Source organism: Ranitomeya imitator, chromosome 5 (assembly GCF_032444005.1).
Source record: "Ranitomeya imitator isolate aRanImi1 chromosome 5, aRanImi1.pri, whole genome shotgun sequence".
Classification (NCBI taxonomy): domain Eukaryota; kingdom Metazoa; phylum Chordata; class Amphibia; order Anura; family Dendrobatidae; genus Ranitomeya; species Ranitomeya imitator.
In genome coordinates this window covers 578,757,544-578,784,899 of record NC_091286.1, presented here as the reverse complement: position 1 = coordinate 578,784,899, position 27,356 = coordinate 578,757,544, and the positions used below count along the sequence as shown (strand labels likewise).

The 27,356-nt window shown below is 44.7% G+C and overlaps 1 protein-coding gene across 1 annotated transcript in view; it reads left to right on the top strand.

Annotated features, from left to right (window-relative positions):
* The first annotated feature begins 373 nt into the window (after window positions 1-373).
* Window positions 374-27,356, top strand: part of PID1 (phosphotyrosine interaction domain containing 1) — a 71,542-nt gene continuing 44,559 nt past the window's right edge. The window contains exon 1 of the mRNA XM_069727848.1: window positions 374-510. Coding sequence (XP_069583949.1) covers window positions 481-510 — 30 coding nt within the window. The 5' untranslated portion in view covers window positions 374-480. The remainder of the gene's footprint in view (window positions 511-27,356) is intronic.

Below are 27,356 nucleotides of genomic sequence, written 5' to 3'. Positions count from 1 at the left end.
AGTGCGCCCTGATTGGCTCCCATTAGGCCAGTGTAGCCGGCACTGCCTGTAGCTTCCCTGTGACTGTAGATGACAGAGCAGCTCTGTAGGTGTCATGACGGCTCTGCTGGCACGGCACTAGTAAATTGCGTTGCCAAGGTTCCCAATGAAGGCAGGATATGTTCATAACAGCCACACCCACCGCTCAATGGGCGGGACTGATCGGGATAACTCCGCCCTCCCGGTGACAGCGACAGTCATGAAGCGGACAGGCTGAGGCGGGGAGGTGACAGCTAGAGAAGTGGGCGGGGTGATAGCGCAGCTACGAGTGGGCGTGGCCAAGGAGCTGATAGAGAGATGGGCGTGTGATAGGGGGAGCGGTGTGAGCCTGTGGGAGGAGCTATCGGGATAACGGGCGGAGCGCGGGGCTGTGGGGAGCTCCGGCCTTGGGGTGCGCAGTTACAGACGGTCAGAGGAGCTTGTGCCTGAACAAGAGAGGACATGTGGCAGCCGGCGAGCGAGAGACTGCAGGTGAGCCCCGAGATAGGAGGGGAGTCCGGCACAGGGGGCCGTGTGGCGCGGCAGTGAGGGGCAGCTGGCAGTGCCGAGGGGGAGTGATGGGGAGTGCAGGAATGTGATCACTGCAGGGCAGAGCAAAGGGGCAGCGAAGCCAGGGATGTGCTCCGACCGCTGGGCTCCGAGGATGGGGGGGCACCGAGGACAATGGGCACAGGATTGGGGGGCACCGAGGACAATGGGCACTGAGGACGGGGGGCACCGAGGACAATGGGCACAGAGGATTGGGGGGCACCGAGGATACTGGTCACTGAGGACAATGGGCACAGGACGGGGGGGTCACTGAGGACAATTGGCACAGAGGATTGGGGGGCACGGAGGATACTGGGCACCGAGGACAAAGGGCACAGAGGATTGGGGGGCACAGAGGATGGGGGCAACGAGGATACTGGGCACTGAGGACGGGGGGCACTGAGGATAGTGGGCACCGAGGACAATGGGCACTGAGGATAGTGGGCACCAAGGACAATGGGCACTGAGGATAGTGGGCACCAAGGACAATGGGCACTGAGGACAATGGGCACAGGGCCACCGAGGACAAAGGGCACATAGTACGGCGGGCACAGAGGATACTGGGCACAGAGGATGGGGAGGCACCGAGGAAACTGGGCACTGAGGACAATGGGTGATGAGGATAGTGGGCACTGAGGACGGGGGGCACTGAGGATGCTGGGCACTTAGGTCAATGGGTAGCGAGGATGGGGTCACCAAGGATAATGGGATCCGAGGATAGTGGGCACCAAGGACAGAGATGCACTGAGGACGGTGGGCACTGAGGACGGTGGGCACTGAGGATGCTGGGCACTGAGGATTGTGGGCACTGAGGACAGGGAGGCACCGATAATGGGTAGGCACAAAGGATTGAGGGCACAGAAGATGGCGGGCACCAAGGATATTGGACACCCAAGAAGAGGGGCACTGAAGATGGGGGGGCACCGAGGATACTGTGCACAGAGAAGGACAGGGGGCACCAAAGACAATGGGCAAAGAGGATACTGGGCACAGATGGACGGGTTGCACAGGGCATATAGATGGATGAACGGAGGGCACCAGGGATACTGGGCACAGTGATAGAAGATAGGAGGGCACCAGGGATACTGGGCACAGTGATAGAAGATAGGAGGGCACCAGGGATACTGGGCACAGTGATAGAAGATAGGAGGGCACCAGGGATACTGGGCACAGTGATAGAAGATAGGAGGGCATTGGGATACTGGGTAGAGTTGCCAACCGTACAGAAATTCCTGGACAGTCTGGACAAATACGGCCCTTTTTCCACTGTCCAGAAAATACTAGTTGTGTCCATGATTTTTTTTAAAGCTGCAGAGATTTGTGCAAATTATTATTACTGTATATTTATCACATTTTCCAGTTTAGTGAGTGCCGCTGATAACGTCGTGTAGGATGGACGGGCCGTAGACGTGGATCATTTAAAATCTCTATGATTTAGTATGGTTTTATAATGTGCCCATAAAGAAGTTGTCAGTCCGTGATTTTTTGAGAAGGAAGGACATTGGGGACTCTGGGCACACAGATGAAAGGAGGGCACTAGTAGTAGGGGGCACCACAGGTTCCTGGGCATAGAGATGGATAGGAGAAGGGCACTAGAAGCTCTAGGCATATAGTATGGGGGATATGGGACACTAGCAGATGGATAGAAGAAAGGGCTCTAGGAGTGCTGGGTATAGAGCTGGATGGATGGAGGGCACTAACAGTGCTGGGTATAATGAGGGCACTAGAAGTGCAGGGCATACGGATGGATGGAGGGCGCTATCAGTGCTGGGCATACTGATGGATGCATGGAGGGCGCTATCATTGCTGGGCATACTGATGGATGGAGGGCGCTATCAGTGCTGGGCATACTGATGGATGGATGGAGGGCGCTATCATTGCAGGGTGGATGGATGGATGGAGGGCGCTATCAGTGCTGGGCATACTGATGGAGGGCGCTATCAGTGCTGGGCATACTGATGGATGGATGGAGGGCGCTATCAGTGCTGGGCATACTGCTGAATGGATGGAGGGCGCTATCAGTGCTGGGCATACTGATGTATGGATGGAGGGCGCTATCAGTGGTGGGCATACTGATGGATGGAGGGCGCTATCAGTGCTGGGCATATGGATGGATGGAGGGCGCTATCAGTGCTGGGCATACTGATGGATGGATGGAGGGCGCTATCAGTGCTGGGCATACGGATGGATGGAGGGCGCTATCAGTGCTGGGCATACTGCTGAATGGATGGAGGGCGCTATCAGTGGTGGGCATACTGATGGATGGAGGGCGCTATCAGTGCTGGGCATATGGATGGATGGAGGGCGCTATCAGTGCTGGGCATACTGATGGATGGATGGAGGGCGCTATCAGTGCTGGGCATACTGCTGAATGGATGGAGGGTGCTATCAGTGCTGGGCATACTGATGTATGGATGGAGGGCGCTATCAGTGGTGGGCATACTGATGGATGGAGGGCGCTATCAGTGCTGGGCATATGGATGGATGGAGGGCGCTATCAGTGCTGGGCATACTGATGGATGGATGGAGGGCGCTATCAGTGCTGGGCATACGGATGGATGGAGGGCGCTATCAGTGCTGGGCATACTGATGGATGGAGGGCGCTATCAGTGCTGGGCATACGGATGGATGGATGGAGGGCGCTATCAGTGCTGGGCATAGAGACTGAGGGAAGGTGCTGTGACTAGAGACCTAGGACTGTCTTCTGCGGCTGTGCATGCAGAGTGTGGGGGCCGTTTGAGTCCTGGGCATGGAGATGGTTTACTGTTGGGTGTATAATAATGCACATTATATGGCCGCTATGTGCGTGCATCTGAATATACAGAAGTTGCGTCTTCTCGGGTCCCTTCATCCTGCCTCGGGGGGTCTTGGCCGAGCAGTGTGTTTGGCGCTTCTTACAACAGACAGGATGTCAGTAAATGGTGGCTCGTCATGTGGGATGGTGGTCTCCTCTACACATGTATCCCCCCATTTTATTCTCTGCAGGATACAAGTAGTTGGGGTCCGGCCTCTTGAGTCAGTGACTGTGGGGAGAGTTCAGGACTCTGATATTTTGCAGCAAACAACATTTGGTGGGAGTTGATGGGCGATTGTGCAAGTTTACAGCCTGTGTGTTCTTGCCAGCGTGTGAACTGCGTTCTGGCGGTCCGCTGTCTGAGCTGTGCGGGGCTGAGCTGCTCGCCTGGGACATCTGGAGTCATCTCCATGTTACATTACTATACACGCCCTGTAATGATTTAGCCAATTTGTTGGATTCCTCTGACCTTCTCAGAAGGAACCAGGGGGCATCACAGTGGATTTGTAGACCCCCTGTATAGGAGCTGTGGATGGTGGGGTCCCGCTGCGTCTACTGCAGGTTACATGTATGTTTGCGTTCGGCTTTTCTAGCATTACAAGCAGCTTGGCCTGAAATCTCGAACATGAGCCCCCGTCCAGGGGCTGATTGCTTTACACTGCTGGAATGTCATTGCTGCTGGTTCCGCAGGATGATTGCGTTCCAGGCGAATACTGAAGAGAAGCTGTAGCCATGTACTTAGCGCGTTTCAGGCTGGGGAGAGGTCCATTATCTTGCCTGTCCCCAGCCCCAAGAGAACATCCGGATACATTTACATACATATGTCAGATTGAATTTAGCAGATTTCTAGAAACAGGACTTGGTAAGTGAAATTGAAAGTTACCAAAAAGCTAGTGATGCTCAGGACCCCCTGGTCTTTAAAGGGGTGATCTCAAGTTTTCCACAGCAAATAACTTTTCGATCACTGGGGGTCCAACCGAAGTGGCCCCCATCTGAATGGAACAGAGGTCAATCATGCACACTGCTGCTCCATTCATTAATTACTTCATTAATGGGAGCGCTGTGCTCAGCTGATCTTTGGTTCTCCTCTTAGAATGAATGTAGAGGCAGTGCGCATGATCGACCTCCACTCCTGTTCTTGGGATCGATGGGGGCTGCGGCAGTCAGATGTTTAGTGATCAGAAAGTTATCCTTTGGATAATAAATAACTTTCAAACCTGAGAAAACCCCTGTAAAGGGAATCTGTCAGCAAGATCCTCCCCCCAAAACTATTTCTATGCACTTGTAGTTCTTTCAAAGACAAGTCCAGCAATTCCTTTACATGGCCAGTCCGTTCCTCCATTACTGAAAAATCAGCGTTTGAATGGATATAAAAATGATGCTGAAGAGCTATGGGTAGATCTGAAGCCTCTGTCACTCCAGCTCTATTCCCTACTCAGCACTGCCTTCTTCCCTTAGGGTATGTTTCCACGTTCAGGAAACGCTGCGTTTTTGATACTGCGTTTTTCCGCAGCGTCAAAAACGCAGTGTCCAGATGTTACAGCATAGTGGAGGGGATTTAATGAAATCCCGTCTCCACTATGCAGGAAAAAACGCATGCATTTTTGCTGCGAAAACGCACATGTGGCGCGTTTTTTCAGAACGCAGCATGTTGTTACAATGAGCAAAACACGCAAGAACACCGCAGGTGACCTGCCAGTGACCTCAGGCGCAGATTTGGTCAGGATTTTACCTGCATAAAATCCTGACCAAATCCTAAAGCAAGCCTGAACGTGGACACATACCCTTACTACCTATATTAATATCTAAATAGGAAAACATTTAGAATATTATTCTGTCATATGAAATGGCAGCCTTTACTCTCCTCCAGTGCTGGCCAGGTTCTAGCAATGACAGCCCTGGGGCTCCTGTGATGTTGTTATGACACGGAAGCCCTGCAGCATCTTCGGATGAAATTGACAGCTAGAAGAAGTGGAAGGGAAGCGTCCGTTGATCAGCTGCAGGGCTAACGTGACATAACAATGTTATGTAAGCCCTGGGAGACCAGATGCCAACATTGCTGGAACAGCGCCTGCACCGAAGGTGAGTACAGGGTGTTCTTATTTTGTATGAGGGGATATAGCAAATGGGAAGGGGGTGTTTGAATAATGGAAAACGTCTATCGGTGAACGACTGTCCTACAATCCGTTACAAATGCTCATATGACAGACAGAATCCCTCCTTGTACTGTGTATGGGGAGACATCATAGCAGCTCTTCTCCACCCACCAACTCCGCGACAACTGAAAATGAAAACTAGAGCCTGGGAAAATTGTTGAAAATGTAAAAGATTGTCAGATGTTGGCATATAATTTGTTCCAAAATACAGATGTGAAAAGCTCCATGTGAACGTACCATTACATGAAGTTTGGAAGGAGCACTTCAATAGCTTCATGTCCATCAGGTGCCTCCTTTTTGCAGAAAACATAAAAAAGCGGAAAAAAAAAATAGTAGAGAACGCGGTTTTCATTTCTAGTAAAATGATCGCCATAATGATCGGTAAACTGGATGGACTCCAGTATTTCTCCCAGAAAATTATTATAATTACACATTTTTATTATACACGTTTAAATCCTTTGTGTGCGTATATTGGAACAGCACAAAAAAACAGAGGAAGAAAAGGCAAATTGGACATAATTTCACAAAACCACAAAAATGGGCTGGACAAAATTATTGGCACCCACAACTTCAAATTTGATTGCAGATCCTTGGGAATAAATTCGGTAACTGCAATCAATCTCCCTATAGCCATCAACAACGTTCTTACCCCTCTCCTCTGGAATTTTGGACCACTCTTCTTTTACAAACTGTTCACGGTCTCATATGTGAAGGCGTCTTCTCCCAACAATTTTCAGATCTCTCCACAGATGTTCAATGTGATTTAGATCCAACTCATTGCTGGCCACTTCAGAACTCTCCAGCCCTTTTCCATCCATTTTTGGGTGCTCGAAGTAAGTTTGGAGTTATTTTCCTGCTGGAAAACCCATGACCTAGGATGCAAACCGCAAACCCAGCATTCTGGCAATAGTCTCTACCTTGCAACCAAATTTTTTTTGGTAATCTTCTGTTTTCATGATGCTTTGCACACAGTCAAAGCACACAGTGCCAGAGGCAGTAAAACACCCCAAAACATCTTTGAACCTCCACCATATTTTACTGTAGGCACTATGTTCTTTTCTTTGTAGGCCATAGCTTTGTAGGGCAAAAAGCTCTGTCTTGTTCTCATCTGTCCACAAGATGCTTTCTCAGAGGGATTTTGGCTTACTCGCATACATTTTAGCAAACTGCAGTCTAGCTTTTTATGTCTTTGTCAGCACTGGGATCCTTCTTTGTCTTTTACCACAGCATTTCATTTCATTCAAATGTCGACAGATAGTTTGCGCTGACACTGATTCACCCTGAGCCTGCAGGACGGCTTGAATTTCTTTGAAACTTGATTGAGGGTGCTTATCCACCATCCTGACTATCCTGTGTTGCAACCTTTCATCAGCTTTTCTCTGCCATCCACTTTTCTCAGCCATCCACGTCCAGGGAGATTAGCTACAGTGCTAGGAGTTGTAAGCGTCTTGATTATCTTGCGCAGCGTGGACAAAAGAACATCCAGATCTGGGGAGATGGACTTGTAACCTTGAGGTTGTTGATATTTTTCATAAATTTTGGTGCTTCGTTCTCTTCTCCTCTTTCTGTTCTCCATGCTTGGTGTGACACACACACACACACACACACACACACACACACACACACACACACACACACACACACACACACACACACACACACTGCTAAGACTGAGTCAACTTCTTCCCTTTTTTTAATCTGGTATCAAGTGTGATTTTGATATTGCCCACACCTGTTACTTGCCACAGGTGAGTTTGAGCAAGCGTCACATGCTTGAAACAAAGTTGTTTACCCATAATTTTGGAAAGGCGACAACAATTTTGTCCAACCCATTTGTTGTTGTTTTGTGTGAAATTCCGTCCAATTTGGCTTCTTTTTTTTTTTTTTTCTCTCTCTGTTTTTTTTTTTTTTTTGTGGTGTTCCGATACACACAAAGAAAATAAACATGTAAAACAAACCATGTGTAATTGCAATAATTTTCTGGGACAATTTCATGGGTGCCAACACTTCCGGCCATGACTGTATGATATATTCTAGTCTGTGTGGTTTGTCAGGCATCTATAGTGTTAGTCATGTATTGGATGAATGAAGGAACAGAAAACCGGAAATAAGAGCGCAGATGTGAGCCCAGCCATATTTTGTACAACCAGTCTGTAGAAACCCGATTCTGTCTGGAACAAAATCATGCCTCCAGATGTTCCCCTGTCCTTGGGACAGAAAGATGACATGCGCTTGAGCAGTAGAATGGTATCTGTGCCAAGATAATAGATGGACGCTCAGTTATTAGTCAGATATTTCGTAATTTAATTTTAATATAATGTTCAAGTGCCAGGGTAATTCTTTTTTTTCATGGTGAGCCAAACACCAAGTCTGAAAGTTCTGTACATCACGGAGGTCCAGAGTCTGTGCTCTGGACTTACTTAAGTTTCCCAGTACTTCAGTCAAAAAAAGTTTAGTGTTGTTTACTATGATTTGTAGATTACTAAGGTTTGGCGGCTGCATCATGAGTGAACTCAAAAAAAAAAAAAATTATGATTAATACCTCTGGTTTGTGAGTGTAATTAGAGCATTTTCTTTTCTTACATTTTAAAAAGATTCCACCAAAACACTTAACATTATTATTTTCCTTCTATTTTTCACAACTACACCTCAAGGAAATATCTTCTGTCTGCATCTAGTAAATCTAATAACTACATGTCCCAGAATGCCGGCCTGCGCATCACGTGGAAAATGTGTCCATATTACACTGAGAACAAGATGTAATCAAGTCGGTCATTGTAAGCAGGAAGCTGGAGACCCCAAGGTCTAAGGCCCGGGAGGTGTTGGAGACCGCTCTCGGTGGAGACCCAAAGGTCTGAGGCCCAGGAGCTGCTGGAGACCGCTCCCGGTGGAGACCCAAAGGTCTGAGGCCCAGAAGGTGCTGGAGACCGCTCACGGTGGAGACCCAAAGGTCTGAAGTGCTGGAGACCGTTCCCGGTGGAGACCCAAAGGTCTAAAGGCCCAGGAGGTGCTGGAGACCACTCCCGGTGCAGCAGCACGCATGGCATTGTGTGCAGTCTTCAGCCAGTGCAAGGAAGATGATTGGTTGGATAGAAGCCTTAAGGAGAATTTATGATAGTAGTCTACTACATGGCCGTAAGATGACCTTCATTGTACATTAAAGTGAATCCTCCAATATCAGCTGACCAACTGTGCATGGGTCCTCCTCACTCTTCCCTAGCAGATGATATTAAGGGAGAGAAGGATCCAGCCTGTTGGATTTCCAATTCAATCCTTTTGTTCTGGCAGTGGATGTCTTAGACCGTATAGGGCAAACTGCCAAGCGGAGCTTTCCTGTGTTAGGCTATGTTCACATTTGCGTTGTTGGGCGCAGCGTCGTCGACGCAACCAACAGCACATATACACAACGCTGCGTTTTTTGACGCATGCATTGACAAACTAGTAATGTTCAGGAATTTTGGCGCAGGGAAAACGCTACAAGTAGCGTCGTCTGCGCCCTGTCTGGTGCGTCAAATTGACACATGCGTCGTAAAACGCAATACAACGCATACCGGCGCATGTCCATGCACCCCCATGTTAAAGATAGGGGTGCATGACGCATGCGTCGGTATGTGTCGACGATGCTGCGCCCAACAACGCAAATGTGAGCGTAGCCTAAGAGGTAGTCGGGGAACGTGGCTGATGGCTGAACGATTGTTTGGCCCACACCTTTAGATACATTCTGCCTGGCCAAATCCATTCCGGTATTCAGCAGATCAGAGAACTGTGGAATCAAAGGTTATAATTGCAAGTGAGAATTCCTATTTTTCTGCAGTTTTGAGAATTTCAAATTTTTGTGCAAAGTCAAAATTGCTTTTGGTGTTTTAACCTCCTTTTTGCTACTGTTTAGCCTAAAAAGTCACAAAATTGACAAAATGTCGCAAACCTTTCGAGGCATGCATAAAATTACTCCAGGAGAGGGACTGGAGGACATTTGACCAATTTTTTTTTTGTAAAGTTGCATTTAATGAATCGGGTGACAACATCTGGAAACCCTAAACTCGGGACAGGAAAGAATATATCTGTGTACCATGTTAGCCACTAGATAGCAAAATATTACAATTAGAGAGTCCTCCAGTGGTTGACACCTTTTAATGGCTAACTTTATAGATGGTATCCGCCACTGAGGACTCTCTATTTTTTTTTTTTTTTGAACATTAAAAAAAAATCTAAACCACAGTGGATACTGACAAGTTTACTTAGGAATTTACCTGGGAAGCATATAAAATTTATACACAACTTTTAAGACTTTAGGAAATTTACTAGACTTTTTCATATGTCCAAAGTTGTGTGTCTCTTCCTTCACACGTTTCTAATGCTGACAGGAACATGAGTTATTTTGTGGTGTGCTCTTTTTTTGGCATCATTGAAGGTAATCTCGCCCATGACGGGTGTCTCATGCCTGTCTCACATGAAGAATACATTAGTTCATTGCGCTCAGGTGGCGGCTTGTGCAATTTGGAAACTTGGATGTTCTCCTCGTTTTGCAGGAGGCTGTCCTGAGTGACACGTATTAGGAAGGTCCCAGGGGGACCAAGGGCTGCTTGTCCTGTTCGATTGGAGCCCCTGCTTCATTCTCCCTCACTGGAAAATGTTCTCCAGATGGCGGGCCGGACGTGCTGCCAGATGAATTTACACAATCCCACAGACAGAGTTTATTTGGCAGATCCCAGGCAGCTCTAAATCTCCTACTAAACTCTGGAGAACTGAAATAAAACCTCTTACAAGGCCCAGCTCGAGTAATGGCGCTGGAGGTTTTTACAGCATCACAGAGACTCCTTTGCCGGACAGACGCGGCTACTGTGCTGTGTACATTACTTCTCTGGGCATTCTGTGTGGAATGGGAGACCTGAGAGACCTATTTACCCGAATAAATATGAAGTCAAAATATTTCCATTAGGTGAGTGGTGATAGAGTGATCAGTATGGAGAACGTGGTCCATGTCTGCCAATTAGGTGAGTGGTGATAGTATGATCGGTATGGAGAACGTGGTCCATGTCTGCCAGTTAGGCGAGTGGTGATAGTGATCAGTATGGAGAACGTGGTCCATGTCTGCCAATTAGGTGAGTGGTGATAGTATGATCAGTATGGAGAATGTGGTCCATGTCTGCCAATTAGGTGAGTGGTGATAGTATGATCGGTATGGAGAATGTGGTCCATGTCTGCCAATTAGGTGAGTGGTGATAGTATGATCAGTATGGAGAACGTGGTCCATGTCTGCTAATTGGGTGAGTTTTAATGGAGTGATCAGTATGGAGAATGTAGTCCATGTCTGCCAATTAGGTGAGTGGTGATAGTATGATCGGTATGGAGAATGTGGTCCATGTCTGCCAATTAGGCGAGTGGTGATCAGTATGGAGAATGTAGTCCATGTCTGCCAATTAGGTGAGTGGTGATAGAGTGATCGGTATGGAGAACGTGGTCCATGTCTGCCAATTAGGTGAGTGGTGATAGTATGATCGGTATGGAGAACGTAGTCCATGTCTGTCAATTAGGTGAGTGGTGATAGTGTGATCAGTATGGAGAATGTGGTCCATGTCTGCCAATTAGGTGAGTGGTGATAGTACGATCGGTATGGAGAACGTAGTCCATGTCTGTCAATTAGGTGAGTGGTGATAGTGTGATCAGTATGGAGAATGTAGTCCATGTCTGCCAATTAGGTGAGTGGTGATAATATGATCAGCATGGAGAACGTGGTCCATGTCTGCCAATTAGGTGAGTGGTGATAGTATGATCGGTATGGAGAACGTAGTCCATGTCTGTCAATTAGGTGAGTGGTGATAGAGTGATCAGTATGGAGAATGTGGTCCATGTCTGCCAATTAGGTGAGTGGTGATAGAGTGATCAGTATGGAGAACGTAGTCCATGTCTGCCAATTAGGCGAGTGGTGATAGTATGATCGGTATGGAGAACGTGGTCCATGTCTGCCATCAGTAACTGCTGCCATCTTGGGTCAGCAGTTGGTTCACTTTTCTGACTGAACGTTTGATATCCATGTGTACTATCCACGTGAGGCTATGATCATGTGGAATCTTGTTTTTTTTTTTTTTTTTTGTGGGTCCTCTCCAAAATCCTTCTCCTCGAAACAATTACCAATACTCACGCAGCGCTTTTTGAAAACATGGTAACCAGTCTTAATCTCCTCATCTATATCCCGTTGAGTCCATCAACGCCCTAGTTTGACAACCCAGATTTCACTCCTGCTTCAGGTTCCGACTCTTTTCTAATTTCGGACTGTTGCGCTGGGGTTAGATTGAGACCCGTTCTCATGGGATCGAGCTATTTTCCTTCCTTTAGAGAACTTGGTAGCTCTTGTCCAGGAAGGTGTCTATCCTAGATGACATATTTCCAGCTCAGGTCATTTATAACTTCTCACAGATGTCTGACTAGTATAAAGGGTGATCGCACTGCGTTTTTAAACATTGAAGGGGTATTCCCATCTCCAAGATCCTATCCCAGAATGTAGTAGGTGTAATAATATTATTAGCAATCCCCTCCAATTAAATGTAGTGTAGTTCTTCTGATTCACTATGTATGTTTCCTCATTTGCAGGACCTGATTACGACCACTAGCAACTAGCTAACTGTCAGTATATCATTGGTTGTAACCATGGATACCTAAGGTCCTGCAATGCCTTCACATGAGGAAAGAGACATAATGAATCAGAAGAACTATGCTATATTTCTAATTGGAGATATTTGCTATTATTATTTTTATTATTACACCTACTACATATTGTATAGGATCTTGAAGATGGGAATACCCCTTTAATCACTCAAGTAGGTCCTTGTACTAAATTTCTATCTTGTATATACAAAGGGATGCCTGTAATGACCCTCTACCCTTAGGCGCAGATTCTGACCTGCGTTTTCTGCCAAGAAATTCAGAATCTGCCCAGAAAGTTCCACAGTCAAGTCTGCAGTGTGTGCACATAGCCTAAGACTGACCTGATTTGAGCAGTTTTTGGTGCTGTCTTTTTCAGCCAAGGCAGGAGTGAGTTGAAGAAGAATAGAAAATATAAAGCAACGAGAGAGGAAAAAAATTGCATGCTCTATTAGATGCCATATGGCCGGAGCTTTTTCCGTTAGCATTGCTTCTAGAGGGAACATTAGCGCTCAAAAACCAGGGATTCAAGCTTCAGGAGGCTAATTTGCATATTCCAGGTGCCTTCTGGGAGAAGCGAAGTCTCCCTAAGCGAGAAGATCGTTGGGTACAGCCGGGACCAGCTGCTTCGAAAGCATCACCAAACCAGGGATTCAAACTTCAGGAGGCTAATTTGCATATTCCAGGTGCCTTCTGGGAGAAGCGAAGTCTCCCTAAGCTAGAAGATCGTTGGGTACAGCCGGGACCAGCTGCTTCGAAAGCATCACCAAACCGCGCGCCGTAATTTTGCCTGTAGGACATTATTGCAAGAGAGCTTGGCTGAGTAGATTACACAAGAAGGAAAACACACAGCAAGTCAGCAGGATCTAGGAGCAACATGGCAGATGTGACAACCTACATGGTGAGCTGCAGCATGTGCTACATGTTCACAGATCGACCAGAAGAAGAATCCAATTTCACCTGTCAGAAGTGTAGACTAGTGGCCCTTTTAGAAGAAAAGGTGCGGGGTCTGGAAGAAAGAATAGCAACTTTGAAACTCATCAAAGAGAATGAAGACTTTCTAGACAGAACAGAAGCATCTCTACTGGTCACAGAAGGTGCAAAAAGTGTCAGAGAACCTCCAAAAGCAGATGAGTGGAAGCATGTGACCAAAAGAAGCAAGAAGACCATGGAGAAATCACCAACCACACAACTGAAGAACCGATATCAAATCTTTGTAGAGGATGAAGATGGCACACCTAAGAATGAAGCAATACCAGCAAGCAAAAAAGAAAAGGGCACACAGCAACAAGTGACAGCAAAAAGTACAGCCAAGAAGCAACGAAGAGTGGTGGTGGTGGGAGACTCACTACTGAGAGGCACCGAAGCAGCCATCTGCAGACTGGACATAACTGCAAGAGAAGTATGCTGCCTTCCAGGTGCGATGATCAAGGATGTGACCGATAGGATACCAAAGCTCTTCAGCTCCAAGGACGTCCACCCATTTCTTCTGATACATGTTGGGCACCAATGACACGGCAAGGAAGGACCTACCGACAATCTGCAAGGACTTTGAAGAGTTGGGGAAGAAAGTAAAGGAACTGGATGCACAGGTAGTTTTTTCTTCTATCCTTCCAGTAGACGGGCATGGCACCAGGAGATGGAACAGGATCCTTGATGCAAACAACTGGCTAAGACGATGGTGCAGACAACAAGGATTTGGATTCCTGGACCACGGTGTGAATTACTGGTATGATGGACTCCTCGCCAGAGACGGACTACACCTCAACAAACCTGGGAAACACACATTCGCCAGAAGACTCGCTACACTCATCAGGAGGGCGTTAAACTAGAAGAAGAGGGGACGGGAAGAAAAACATTAGACTCGAACAAAGACGACCCAGGAAAACATACTCAGAAGGGAGGTAAGAACATTTCTAAAACAATTCACAGTGAGGAGATTGGAACAAAACAAAATCCTCTAAACTGCATGCTCGCAAACGCCAGAAGCCTGACAAACAAGATGGAAGAACTAGAAGCAGAAATATCTACAGGTAACTTTGACATAGTGGGAATAACCGAGACATGGTTAGATGAAAGCTATGACTGGGCAGTTAACTTACAGGGTTACAGTCTGTTTAGAAAGGATCGTAAAAATCGGAGAGGAGGAGGGGTTTGTCTCTATGTAAAATCTTGTCTAAAGTCCACTTTAAGGGAGGATATTAGCGAAGGGAATGAGGATGTCGAGTCCATATGGGTTGAAATTCATGGAGGGAAAAATGGTAACAAAATTCTCATTGGGGTCTGTTACAAACCCCCAAATATAACAGAAAGCATGGAAAGTCTACTTCTAAAGCAGATAGATGAAGCTGCAACCCATAATGAGGTCCTGGTTATGGGGGACTTTAACTACCCGGATATTAACTGGGAAACAGAAACCTGTGAAACCCATAAAGGCAACAGGTTTCTGCTAATAACCAAGAAAAATTATCTTTCACAATTGGTGCAGAATCCAACCAGAGGAGCAGCACTTTTAGACCTAATACTATCTAATAGACCTGACAGAATAACAAATCTGCAGGTGGTTGGGCATTTAGGAAATAGCGACCACAATATTGTGCAGTTTCACCTGTCTTTCACTAGGGGGACTTGTCAGGGAGTCACAAAAACATTGAACTTTAGGAAGGCAAAGTTTGAACAGCTTAGAGATGCCCTTAATCTGGTAGACTGGGACAATATCCTCAGAAATGAGAATACAGATAATAAATGGGAAATGTTTAAGAACATCCTAAATAGGCAGTGTAAGCGGTTTATACCTTGTGGGAATAAAAGGACTAGAAATAGGAAAAACCCAATGTGGCTAAACAAAGAAGTAAGACAGGCAATTAACAGTAAAAAGAAAGCATTTGCACTACTAAAGCAGGATGGCACCATTGAAGCTCTAAAAAACTATAGGGAGAAAAATACTTTATCTAAAAAACTAATTAAAGCTGCCAAAAAGAAAACAGAGAAGCACATTGCTAAGGAGAGTAAAACTAATCCCAAACTGTTCTTCAACTATATCAATAGTAAAAGAATAAAAACTGAAAATGTAGGCCCCTTAAAAAATAGTGAGGAAAGAATGGTTGTAGATGACGAGGAAAAAGCTAACATATTAAACACCTTCTTCTCCACGGTATTCACGGTGGAAAATGAAATGCTAGGTGAAATCCCAAGAAACAATGAAAACCCTATATTAAGGGTCACCAATCTAACCCAAGAAGAGGTGCGAAACCGGCTAAATAAGATTAAAATAGATAAATCTCCGGGTCCGGATGGCATACACCCACGAGTACTAAGAGAACTAAGTAATGTAATAGATAAACCATTATTTCTTATTTTTAGTGACTCTATAGCGACAGGGTCTGTTCCGCAGGACTGGCGCATAGCAAATGTGGTGCCAATATTCAAAAAGGGCTCTAAAAGTGAACCTGGAAATTATAGGCCAGTAAGTCTAACCTCTATTGTTGGTAAAATATTTGAAGGGTTTCTGAGGGATGTTATTCTGGATTATCTCAATGAGAATAACTGTTTAACTCCATATCAGCATGGGTTTATGAGAAATCGCTCCTGTCAAACCAATCTAATCAGTTTTTATGAAGAGGTAAGCTATAGACTGGACCACGGTGAGTCATTGGACGTGGTATATCTCGATTTTTCCAAAGCGTTTGATACCGTGCCGCACAAGAGGTTGGTACACAAAATGAGAATGCTTGGTCTGGGGGAAAATGTGTGTAAATGGGTTAGTAACTGGCTTAGTGATAGAAAGCAGAGGGTGGTTATAAATGGTATAGTCTCTAACTGGGTCGCTGTGACCAGTGGGGTACCGCAGGGGTCAGTATTGGGACCTGTTCTCTTCAACATATTCATTAATGATCTGGTAGAAGGTTTACACAGTAAAATATCGATATTTGCAGATGATACAAAACTATGTAAAGCAGTTAATACAAGAGAAGATAGTATTCTGCTACAGATGGATCTGGATAAGTTGGAAACTTGGGCTGAAAGGTGGCAGATGAGGTTTAACAATGATAAATGTAAGGTTATACACATGGGAAGAGGGAATCAATATCACCATTACACCCTGAACGGGAAACCACTGGGTAAATCTGACAGGGAGAAGGACTTGGGGATCCTAGTTAATGATAAACTTACCTGGAGCAGCCAGTGCCAGGCAGCAGCTGCCAAGGCAAACAGGATCATGGGGTGCATTAAAAGAGGTCTGGATACACATGATGAGAGCATTATACTGCCTCTGTACAAATCCCTAGTTAGACCGCACATGGAGTACTGTGTCCAGTTTTGGGCACCGGTGCTCAGGAAGGATATAATGGAACTAGAGAGAGTACAAAGGAGGGCAACAAAATTAATAAAGGGGATGGGAGAACTACAATACCCAGATAGATTAGCGAAATTAGGATTATTTAGTCTAGAAAAAAGACGACTGAGGGGCGATCTAATAACCATGTATAAGTATATAAGGGGACAATACAAATATCTCGCTGAGGATCTGTTTATACCAAGGAAGGTGACGGGCACAAGGGGGCATTCTTTGCGTCTGGAGGAGAGAAGGTTTTTCCACCAACATAGAAGAGGATTCTTTACTGTTAGGGCAGTGAGAATCTGGAATTGCTTGCCTGAGGAGGTGGTGATGGCGAACTCAGTCGAGGGGTTCAAGAGAGGCCTGGATGTCTTCCTGGAGCAGAACAATAGTGTATCATACAATTATTAGGTTCTGTAGAAGGACGTAGATCTGGGTATTTATTATGATGGAATATAGGCTGAACTGGATGGACAAATGTCTTTTTTCGGCCTTACTAACTATGTTACTATGTAACATATGGAGCCTCTTAGTAGCGCATAGAGTCCATATTGACTTCACACACCAAGCACATATAACACAACTTTGTTGTCCACAGCAACCAATCACAGCACAGCTTTCTTTTCCCAGAGCAGTTTAATTAATTAATGATTGGTTGCCATGGACAACAGACAGTTTATCTTGTAAACGGTTTTGATAAATAAAGCCCAGTGTACCCTGATTATTACAGGGGTATTCCCAGCTCCAAGACACTAGATCAATATGTAGTAGGTGTAATAATATTGGCAAATGCTTCCAATTAGAGATGTAGTATAGTTCTTCTGATTCGCTATGTTGCTTGCCCCATATGCAGGGCATTGCAGTAGCTTAGGTATCCATGGTTATGACCACTAACAACTTACTGTCCATTATATCAGTGCACATAACCATGCATACCTAAGGTAGTGTAATGCCTTGCTCATGGGAAATGGACATGGTGAATCAGCAGAACTATACTACATTTCTAATTAGAGGTATTTGCTATTATTATTATTGTTGTTATTTCGCTTACTATGTATTGGGGCAGGATCTTGGAGATGGGAATACCCCTTTTAAAGGGATTTTCCTTAGAACTACATATTGATAACCGAAGGATAAGTTATCAGTATCAGATCAGTGGGGTCCGACACCTGGCGTCGCCATTGGTCAGCTGTCAGGCACGTCCTTCTCTGGTCCTTGTTATTGACAGAACTCCCGTCACATGAATGGGTTAGTGAATAACGGACCGCACATCTATATGCCATCCGTTTTTCATTGACGCATGGGAAAGCTCTATCCAATATATATATATATATATATATATATATATATATATATATATATATATATATATATATATTTTTTTTTTTTTAGATACTAGGAACATGAATGACCCATGAATGGTAAAAACGGACACGGAATACAGCCAGATAACAATCAGACCATCACACCAATCAAAAAATGTGTTTTTGTTTTTTTGTTTTTTTTTTTTGCAAAAAAACTCTTACAAACTAAATATTAAAATACTTCACACAGGTATTTTTTCTGGTGGGTTTGGAGAAGGTCCATTCTGAAAACTGCCTAAAAACCTGAAAAGAAAGTTTCCATGTCCTCGATTTCCGAGCGGTTTTGTAACTTCACGTGTTTTCTGACTAGTACATGGCTGTAGTATTATCTCTTCCTCACTTAGTGGAAGGAATGTAAGTCGTGTAGGAAGTGGCTTTGATGTCTCCGAGCATCACCCCAGGAGAGATTACCGGCTCACCGCAGCAGCACTAATCATAGGGAGCGTCCATGACACCATCTTCATAGACTGCCAATGGTAAGGGGATGCTGCTAACTCTCCAGCATGTGATTTCTGGGGCGATGTGAAACAGGGGTAAGGCTTTTTTTTCCTTCTAAGTCTAAGTTCACACTACTTTTTTTTTTTTTCCCCCTTTTGAGTGGGTCCACTATGGTAAAAAAAAAATATATTCCCATTCACTTCTTTGGAAAAATATCCTATGGTTCATATGTTCTGGCTTTTGAGCATTTTGTAGATGCTTCAGGTTTTCAAAAACGACAAGTAGTTAATGGAAGTAACCTGCCCATTCTTCAGGGGTTTTTCTATTTTGGATTGTTAAGCAGGATCCTCTTAAAAAAAACTTAAGACTTTCCATCTGATGTATAAATCAAAAAAGCTCCAAATATGTAGCGCTCATGGAAGCTGCAACGTGTGCCACAGTATAGGCCGACAGTGCCGTGCGTCGCCCTTAGGGTGTATCACACATGAGTGACATGTCTGAGTATCGGCCAGCACTCGGACCGTAGAGTCTCACCGGTCCATTCACATCCAAGACAATGACGGATCCCAGAATGGGGTCAGTAAAATTTAGAGCCTGTTCTGTACTGATCCGATGTTGAGGATCAGAATAGGACGTACACAGCGGGTCTGTGTGCTCTCCGATAAAAAAAAATCAGGCAGCACACCAACATTCACAAGGAAGTGTGAATGAACCCTTACAGTATTTTGACCTGATGGAGGTCAAAAGGCAGTATTGGTGTTTGTCGGCTTACACGGTTAGTGGAGGATCTTAATGGTCAGGTGAATGGGGCCTAGGATAGTCTAAAAATTCTGATTTACAGCTTGCCGTTTGTTCCCTTACAATATTAGTGCAACATCCATCTAGAGGGTTGAGTACAGAACCCCTGAGTCCATGAGCTGGTGACCACCATGCCGGATTAGTGCCGCTGTTACAGAATGCAGCGATCTACTTCTGCCAATCCTTGGGATCAGATGAAAGTGGCAGAAGTGCTGTTAGAACAGGGAGCGGTGCAGGACAATAGAGGGGTGAAGGTTTGTATTATTAGGGCACCTGTTATGAACAAGGTGATTCAGAACCACAATGGACCTTGAAGTTCAGAGCACACAAAGTGACCTGACAATTACCAAAAACATAGGACGAGCTCTGAGACGTGGGAACTCTGCTGACCGCAATCCCTAATCCTATCACACCACACTAGAGGTAGCCGTGGAGCGCTCCTGACCAGTCCTATGCACCTCGAGCACAGCCTGAGAAACTAGCTAGCCCCAAGAAAGAAAAATAAGCCTACCTTGCCTCAGAGAAATACCCCAAAGGAAAAGGCAGCCCCCCACATATAATGACTGTGAGTTGAGATGAAAATACAAACGCAGAGATGAAATATTTAGCAAAGTGAGGCCCAACTTACTGAACAGACCGAAGATAGGAAAGATTGCTTTGCGGTCAACACAAAACCCTACAAACCACCACGCAGAGGGGGCAAAAAGACCCTCCGTACCGACTAACGGTATGGAGGTGCTCCCTCTGCGTCCCAGAGCTTCCAGCAAGCAAGAAAAACCAATATAGCAAGCTGGACAGAAAAAATAGCAAACAAAAATAACACAAGCAAAACTTAGCTTATGCAGGATAGACAGGCCACAGGAACGATCCCGGAGAAAGCAAGACCAATACTAGAACATAGACTGGAGGCCAGGATCAAAGCACTAGGTGGAGTTAAATAGAGCAGCACCTAACGACTTAACCTCATCACCTGAGGAAGGAAACTCAGAAGCCGCAGTACCACTCTCATCCACCAAAGGAAGCTCATAGACAGAACCAGCCGAAGTACCACTCACGACCACAGGAGGGAGCTTGGCCACAGAATTCACAACAGGCACCGTCACGAAGAGCTCTGCTGGTCACTAGTTGGTAGAATCCTCCATAGACCTCAGTGAAGTCTACACGGTGATTGTATGTGATGCCCTGCAATATGATGTCAGTGGCTTCCATATCTGGACACTCGGCATGTGATCCTTGTAGATGAGCGCCATGCGGGGATGAATAGTGCCGCTCGCTGGGTGTGCTTTCTGGCGGTGGAAATGGTTTCCATTCCAATGTCATGATGGCTTTGGTTTGTCGTTAACACGATACAGCTGCTACACATGTGCCTGTGAAAGTAAGAAGCTATCCGTCTTGGCTTTAAAAGTCCACGCTCCTGGCGGCAGTGCCCATAAATATTATCCTTTCTCATTGGTACAATGGTGGCATGATCTGCTGGCCGCCAACATGGCACCACGGATGCTGAGATGATCCTGCCCAGCGCTCCCGTATCTCCATCTTCTCTTTATTACTCCTGCAAAGCTCCAGTCCTGTTAATAGTTTGGAAATGCCTTTGAACAGATATGTGACCATGTCATTCCTGTGTTCTCCAGATGTGACCCTTCTCCTTGGTCTCCGACTTGTTCCTGTCATCCCCAGCACAGATGTTCTGCTTCAAATGCGTCTTTGAAATACTTAATGGAAAATGCGCTGGCTTGCTGAAATATTATATGAAAATGAGCCGGACTTGCTATCTGGAGCTGGGGTGAAGGTTACAATCTGTTTCGCCTGATTTCCTTTGAGACTTCGCATCCTTTCTTCGAGGACCCATGGCTTGGTCACCCACCACTATCTAATAACTAGTGACCTCATCACATAGTTTCCCATGTATCTTGGTTTAAAAAAAAATAAAAACCCTCGTCATTTTTATGAAGTTTCCTATTCCCAGCTGCATTGCAAGACGTGGACCGCCAGTGAGCCCCAAAGATTAGAAGCTCTGGTGCTGCATTACTTGCAGGGTTTCAGAGATTTTTGGTGCTTCCTGGCGCTGGTGTCGGGACGTAATCTTTCATTGCACGCGCGTCGGTGCTCAGTAGTGAACACTACGTTCACGGGTTCACAGGAACCTGTAGAAATAAATGAGCAGGTGGCCATCAAAATAAAGCTGCTGGACCAAGCACTGCGGTCCCTGGGAATCTGCTGGGGGCAATAAAAGGTCATCGAGGACCGTAAATGGTCCGTGAGCCTGAAATGTTTTGTGTTTCTTCCGGTTTTAGGCTATGTGCACATGTTCAGGATTTCTTGCAGAAATTTCCTGAGCAAAACAGGATATTTTCTGTAAGAAATCTGCATGTGTTTTTTGTGCGTTTTTCTCGCGTTTTTGGTGCTTTTTTTGGCGGATTTTTCCGGAGGTTCCCAATGCAATAATATAGTGGGAAATCCGCAAAAAAAAACGCTAAATTAATGAACATGCTGCGATTTTTACCGCGATGCGTTTTTTTCACGGAAAAAAACGCATCATGTGCACAAAATTGCAGAATGCATTCTAAATGATGGGATGTATAATGTATGCGTTTTTTTCGCGTTTTTATAGCAAAAAAACGTGAAAAATCTGCAACGTGTGCACACAGCCTTAAGGATTTTTGCTTGTGCTCTACAAGTGGAAATAGTCATTCTTTATGACTGGATCTTTTAAAACTACGTAAACCCCCGATTCCAAATTCTGGCATAAAACTATTTGACATGCTTCAAAATTTTCACGTTAATTTTGGTTGCTCAAAAATTTAGCAAGTTTAGCCATTTGTAAGCCAGTCACAGCCAAATCTGCTATATTATTATTATTATTATTATTATTATTATTATTATTATATATTATTTATTTTTAATTTTTTTTTTTTTTTTTTAAAGGGTTGTAGTGTAGATGGGGACCGGGGGAGGAAACATTTGCCTGATTATAGCTGACAAATTTTATCATAATTTGTCGCTAAAGAAATGAACTCCAGTCCTTGGCCAAAATACATTTCTTGTGGTGGTGCAACGCAGCAGAAAGAGCCACCAAACGTAATAAATGGGAAGTAGGATTTGGGTGAGGGTCTGTTTTATAATAATAATGTAGACTTTTGTGTTTCTTCCAGTAGTCTGAGCTCACACCCCTGACTGTCTAATCATTGTTTCTAGTATTATGTGTGGGCTTCAATTTCCAACTTTCCCCATGGTGAGACCCTCCATGTACTCAGCACACACTTCCCGTAGCCGGATTTCAGGGTCTTCTTGTAGACGAGATTCTCTTTGAAGGTGTTTTTCTCATGAAAGTTACAAGTGCAGAGTGGAACGCTCCCCAGAACGATCTGATCTGTGAAGCTTTGATGTGCTGGATTTGCACATGACTTTGCTGATGTGATGGGGAGAGCGCCATCACCTGCTGACTTTGATGTTTGCACTCAATTAGAGGAACATACGGTAAGTGGTTTTCATGTAAAAGAGTTTAAGTTAATGTTTACCCCCATAAAAGAACATTATATTTATGGGATATCCTTCCTCTTACCTGATTTAAAGGGCATGAACTTGATTCTGTTTTGGCTACACAGTAACTTTGGGGGTTAGGAGTGGCAGATACTTGGTCTTCCTTTGTAATTAACCCTAATGTGTGTGTGCTCTATGTAAACAAATGGCATCACTGATTATTCTACATTTATGCTATCTTAATAAGACCTGATGTCTTTGGATGATGAGAGGTTGTTTGACCTGCGGGTATCCCATTATCACAGAAACACTGTCCTGCATCACATTTATGAAAGCCTCTCCCAGTATATGCAGTGGCGGAAGTATTTGACCCCTTGCTGATTTTGTAAGTTTGCCCACTGACAAGGACATGACCAGTCTATAATTTTAATGGTAGATTAATTTTAACATTGAGAGATAGAATATCAAAAATAAAATCCAGAAAATCACATTGTATAAATTTATTTCCAGTTTGCAGTGAGAAATAGTTATTTGATCCCTCTGGCAAACAAGACTTAATACTTGGTGGCAAGACCCTTGTTGGCAAGCACAGCAGTCAGACGTTTTTGTAGTTGATGATGAGATTTGCCCACATGTCAGGAGGAATTTTGGTCCACTTCTCTTTGCAGATCATCTCTAAATCAGTAAGATTTTGAGGCTGTTGCTTTGGCAACTCGAAACTTCAACTCCCTCCATAAGTTTTCTATGGGATTCAGGTCTGGAGACTGGCTAGGCCACTCCATGACCTTAATGTGCTTCTTTTTGAGCCACTCCTTTGTTGCCTTGGCTGTATGTTTTGGGTCATCATCTTGCTGGAAGATCCAGCCACGACACATTTTTAATGTTCTGGCGGAGGGAAGGAGGTTGTCACTCCGGATTTTACGGTACATGGCTCCATCCATTCTCCCATTGATGCGGTGAAGTAGTCCTGTGTTGTGAATTCTGCTTTTGGGCTCCCTCCGGTGGTTGTAGAGGGTAATGCAGTTGTGCCTGGACTGCAGGATTGGACAGGTGTATCTGCTAATTGCAAAGCTGACTGGGGTATATAGCTTTGCAGGACTCTTTAGTCCTTGCCAGTTGTCCATTGTTCCTTTGGAAGTGTTGGTCCTGCCTGGCCTCTCCTTCTTGCTGCCAATTCAGCAAAGTTAAGTGTTTGCTTCATTTTGTTTTAGACACACTGCTGTGTGTTTATTTTCTGTGTTATCTTGTTTCTATTTTGTTCCTGCTGGACTGTGCTTGATGTTTTTCTCAGTCTAGTTGGATTCGCTGGAGTCGCAGATATACTCTACACATCTTTAGTTAGGTGGTGGAGTTTTTGTATTTTTCTGCTGTGGATATTTTGTAGTGTTTTATGCTGACCGCATAGTATCCTGTACTTTCCTTTCCTTTCTAGGTAGAAGTGGCCTCCTTTGCTTATCCCTGTTTTCAGTCTGCGTGTGTCTTTTCCTCTCCTACTCACAGTCATTATTTGTGGGGGGCTGTCTATCCTTTGGGGGTCTACTCTGAGGCAAGAGAGTTTTCCTATTTCCATCTTTAGGGATATTTAGTTCTCCGGCTATGTCGAGGTGTCTAGGTCTGGTTAGGCACACCCCACGGCTACTTCTAGTTGCAGTGATAGGATCAGGGTTTGCGGTCAATATAGTTACCACTGCTCCAGCGAAGGTCATTTCATGCTGCTCCAAGGCCACCTGATAATAACAGTCCTGTGCCCTTAGCAGAGAAACACTCCCAAAACATAATGTTTCCACCGCCATACTTGACAGTGGGGACGTTGTTCTTTGTGTCATAGGCAGCATTTCTCTTCCTCCAAACATGGCGAGTTGAGTTAATGCCAAAGAGGTCAATTTTTGTGTTCAGCACAGAGTCAAAAACATTTTGTGAACTTGAATTTATTAAGCCTACCCGTGTATAGCAGAATTTCGGCCCATCTGGCCTTTATCAAGGATATGTGTTGGACTCTGCGTTGGCGTCTCTCCAAGGATTAGATGTGTAGGCACACTGCGTGTGAATACACCTTTTTGCTAAGGGAAGGGGGAGCAAGGTGGACCCTGTAATGCTCCTCTATTTGCTCTGCTCTTATTTTCTTATGCCTATGTACCATCTCTGATATTCAGCTGATCTGGCTCTTCCTAAAGCTCTATATCCATCATCCCTAGTCACGTTTTAGAGCCAAACCTCAGTGTTTATGTAGCTGCAAGAAAATCAGTCCTGTTTATACTTCAGAAATTCACTTTTGGAGCCTTAGCTGAAATGTGTTGAAGACCCCAGCGCCCATTCCCTCCCATTTTACTTAAACCTTTGCTGTGAAGCAGATTCATAAGGGTCTGCGCTGTCTACATTAATGCTGGACATAGCTGGCTGTATTCCCATTATGAACAGGGCGATTTCTTGTCTACTGGATGTGTTATGAAGATGCTCCGGTTTTCACGCCTTACTTCTTGCGTAAGAGTAGTTTTCACTGTAAACTGGTGGTTTGGACACAACCGATCACACGTTATAAGTGGGGGAGTGCCGAGCCACGGGTGCATAGATTATGAATGGAGCCATACAGCTAGGCATCTAGTCAGTGTTCAGGCCCTAGAAGCGGCATGGAGAATCGTTAATTTGTGAAGCTGACCATAGACATGAGATCTTACCGATCTCGACGGGATCTATCAACCGTCTTATGTCTGTGTTGATAGCGGAGTGTCCATTCTGTTGGTGGAATGCCCATTTAGCCAAGATTATGGCTCGATGGTCGTTTGGACACATCATATATACATTGTATTTCTATTGTCCAATCAATTGCGCTTCTAATAAAAGGCCTTCAGCCTCGCTACATTGCGTATGCATAAAATACATATGGATATATATAGCCATTCTCTAATTATCTGTATCCTGCAGTAATTTCCTGTGTGCAATTAGAAAGAAATGTAATTAATGCCCTACAGAACGCCGCAGGAATTCACATGGATGAGAATTAAAGCCAGATACTCATAACTGGGGAAGCTGGGCATTTTGGTGCCACCTGGGCATCTGACAGCAGGGTAAAGTACGGAGCGGCAGGCTTGTGCGTGGGGTGATTCCTATGTCACTACTGATGAAGAGGAGGCCATTGTGTCCGTTGATCTCTGCTCCTGGGATTATTAGATTATTGCACCCTCCTCTTCATTTATACACCCTTTCTTTTCTTCCCCCTATATTTCTTCCTAAAAATTGAATTTTGTAAATACAGAACATATACAAGTACATGCAATCTTTTCATTTTGCAAAATGATGGGTGGCAACAATGCAAAACCTAGCAAACCAAAGCGATCATGCTATGGGTAGCCAAATAACAGCATGCTGCTACAACTCCCCCACAAACGTCCCCATTCAGGTCAGATGGTGGTACACGCCACTCCTACGGTTATAGCAGCGGAGACCCTCAAACACTTCTTCTGACTCTAGAAAAGTAGGATTAGACTTGTTAAAATCTAATGTGTCCAATTACGGTACTGCTTCCCCCAACATGTGGATGGTTTGCCAGTTACCCCAGACGTAAGATTGTTGGTAGATTGCATCTAGATCAGTAAGATCTGCTAAAAAAAACTCCAAACCTTCTACCGTGGTGCTTCTACCTTGGTGCCAATCTTATTCTTGGAGCGTGTTCTCTAGTATGTGTTATATTGTGCAGTGCGCCTGTTAACGGTTACAAAGTGAGTGTTAATCTGTCCGGATTTCCACACCATTTTTTTTCTGTTACATAGGTAGGTACACAAATCATTCCCATAATATCTGTGTAAGCCTTTATGTGTGACTTTTTTTCCTTTTTTTTGCGTTGGCCAGTGATCTTTGTGGAATCTTGTCTAGATTCCAGGAGTTCCTGACGTTTATACTTTTTTTTGCGCTCCTGTAATCCTTTTTACTGTCCAGACATAAAAAATATCCGTAATGAGCTTTCCATACAGTCTAAACCCCGAGTCACCTTTTCTGAGGCACAGTTATAATGTGATAATATCCCTAATCTGCCATTTATTTCATATGAGCCCGGTAATAAATGTACGCGTCGTAGTCCTCTGCGCATTGCCGTGTATGAAAGGTAGAACATTTTGCGTAGTGTTGCTGTTTTTTTCTTTCTGTGACTGATGTTGTTGGAAAACTTTGTGGGACGGAGTTCAGTCTGGAGACGACTTGGTAATAAAAGTTTGATTTAAAATGTTGATTAGCAGATAGCTGTGCAAACACTACGATTGGCCAGAAATAAGGGAATGGCGCTTCCTATTTCTAAAAAGGCGTGTTGAGATGTCTGGGCTGAATGATTTTACTTGTGTCCTAAATGCCAAATTTTGCAACTTTCTAAATCGTCTTTAAGTTCTTAGCTTCTTGTGACCTAAACCTGCCAATATAAAACGGCTGTTGTAGTAATCGGACCAGTCATGTGGGCAACTTCATGCTTTCGTCTAGATTATGGTCTCATGCAGGAGAATCCTGTCCTAAGCTGCACCATTCTTCTCTGTAAAACTAGAGTAGTCTATGCTTCTCCACCAGAAAATGTAACTTACCGTAATTTGTTTGTAGCTTCTGCTAATTCTCTGGATTATGGTCTCATGCAGGAGAATCCTGTCCTAAGCTGCACCATTCTGCTCTGTAAAACTAGAGTAGTCTATGCTTCTCCACCAGAAAATGCAACTTTATTTGTTTGTAGCTTCTGCTAATTCTTGGCGGTGGCCAAAAAAACCAAGCTCCTTTCTGTTAACTCAGAATGCCCTAATGGGGGT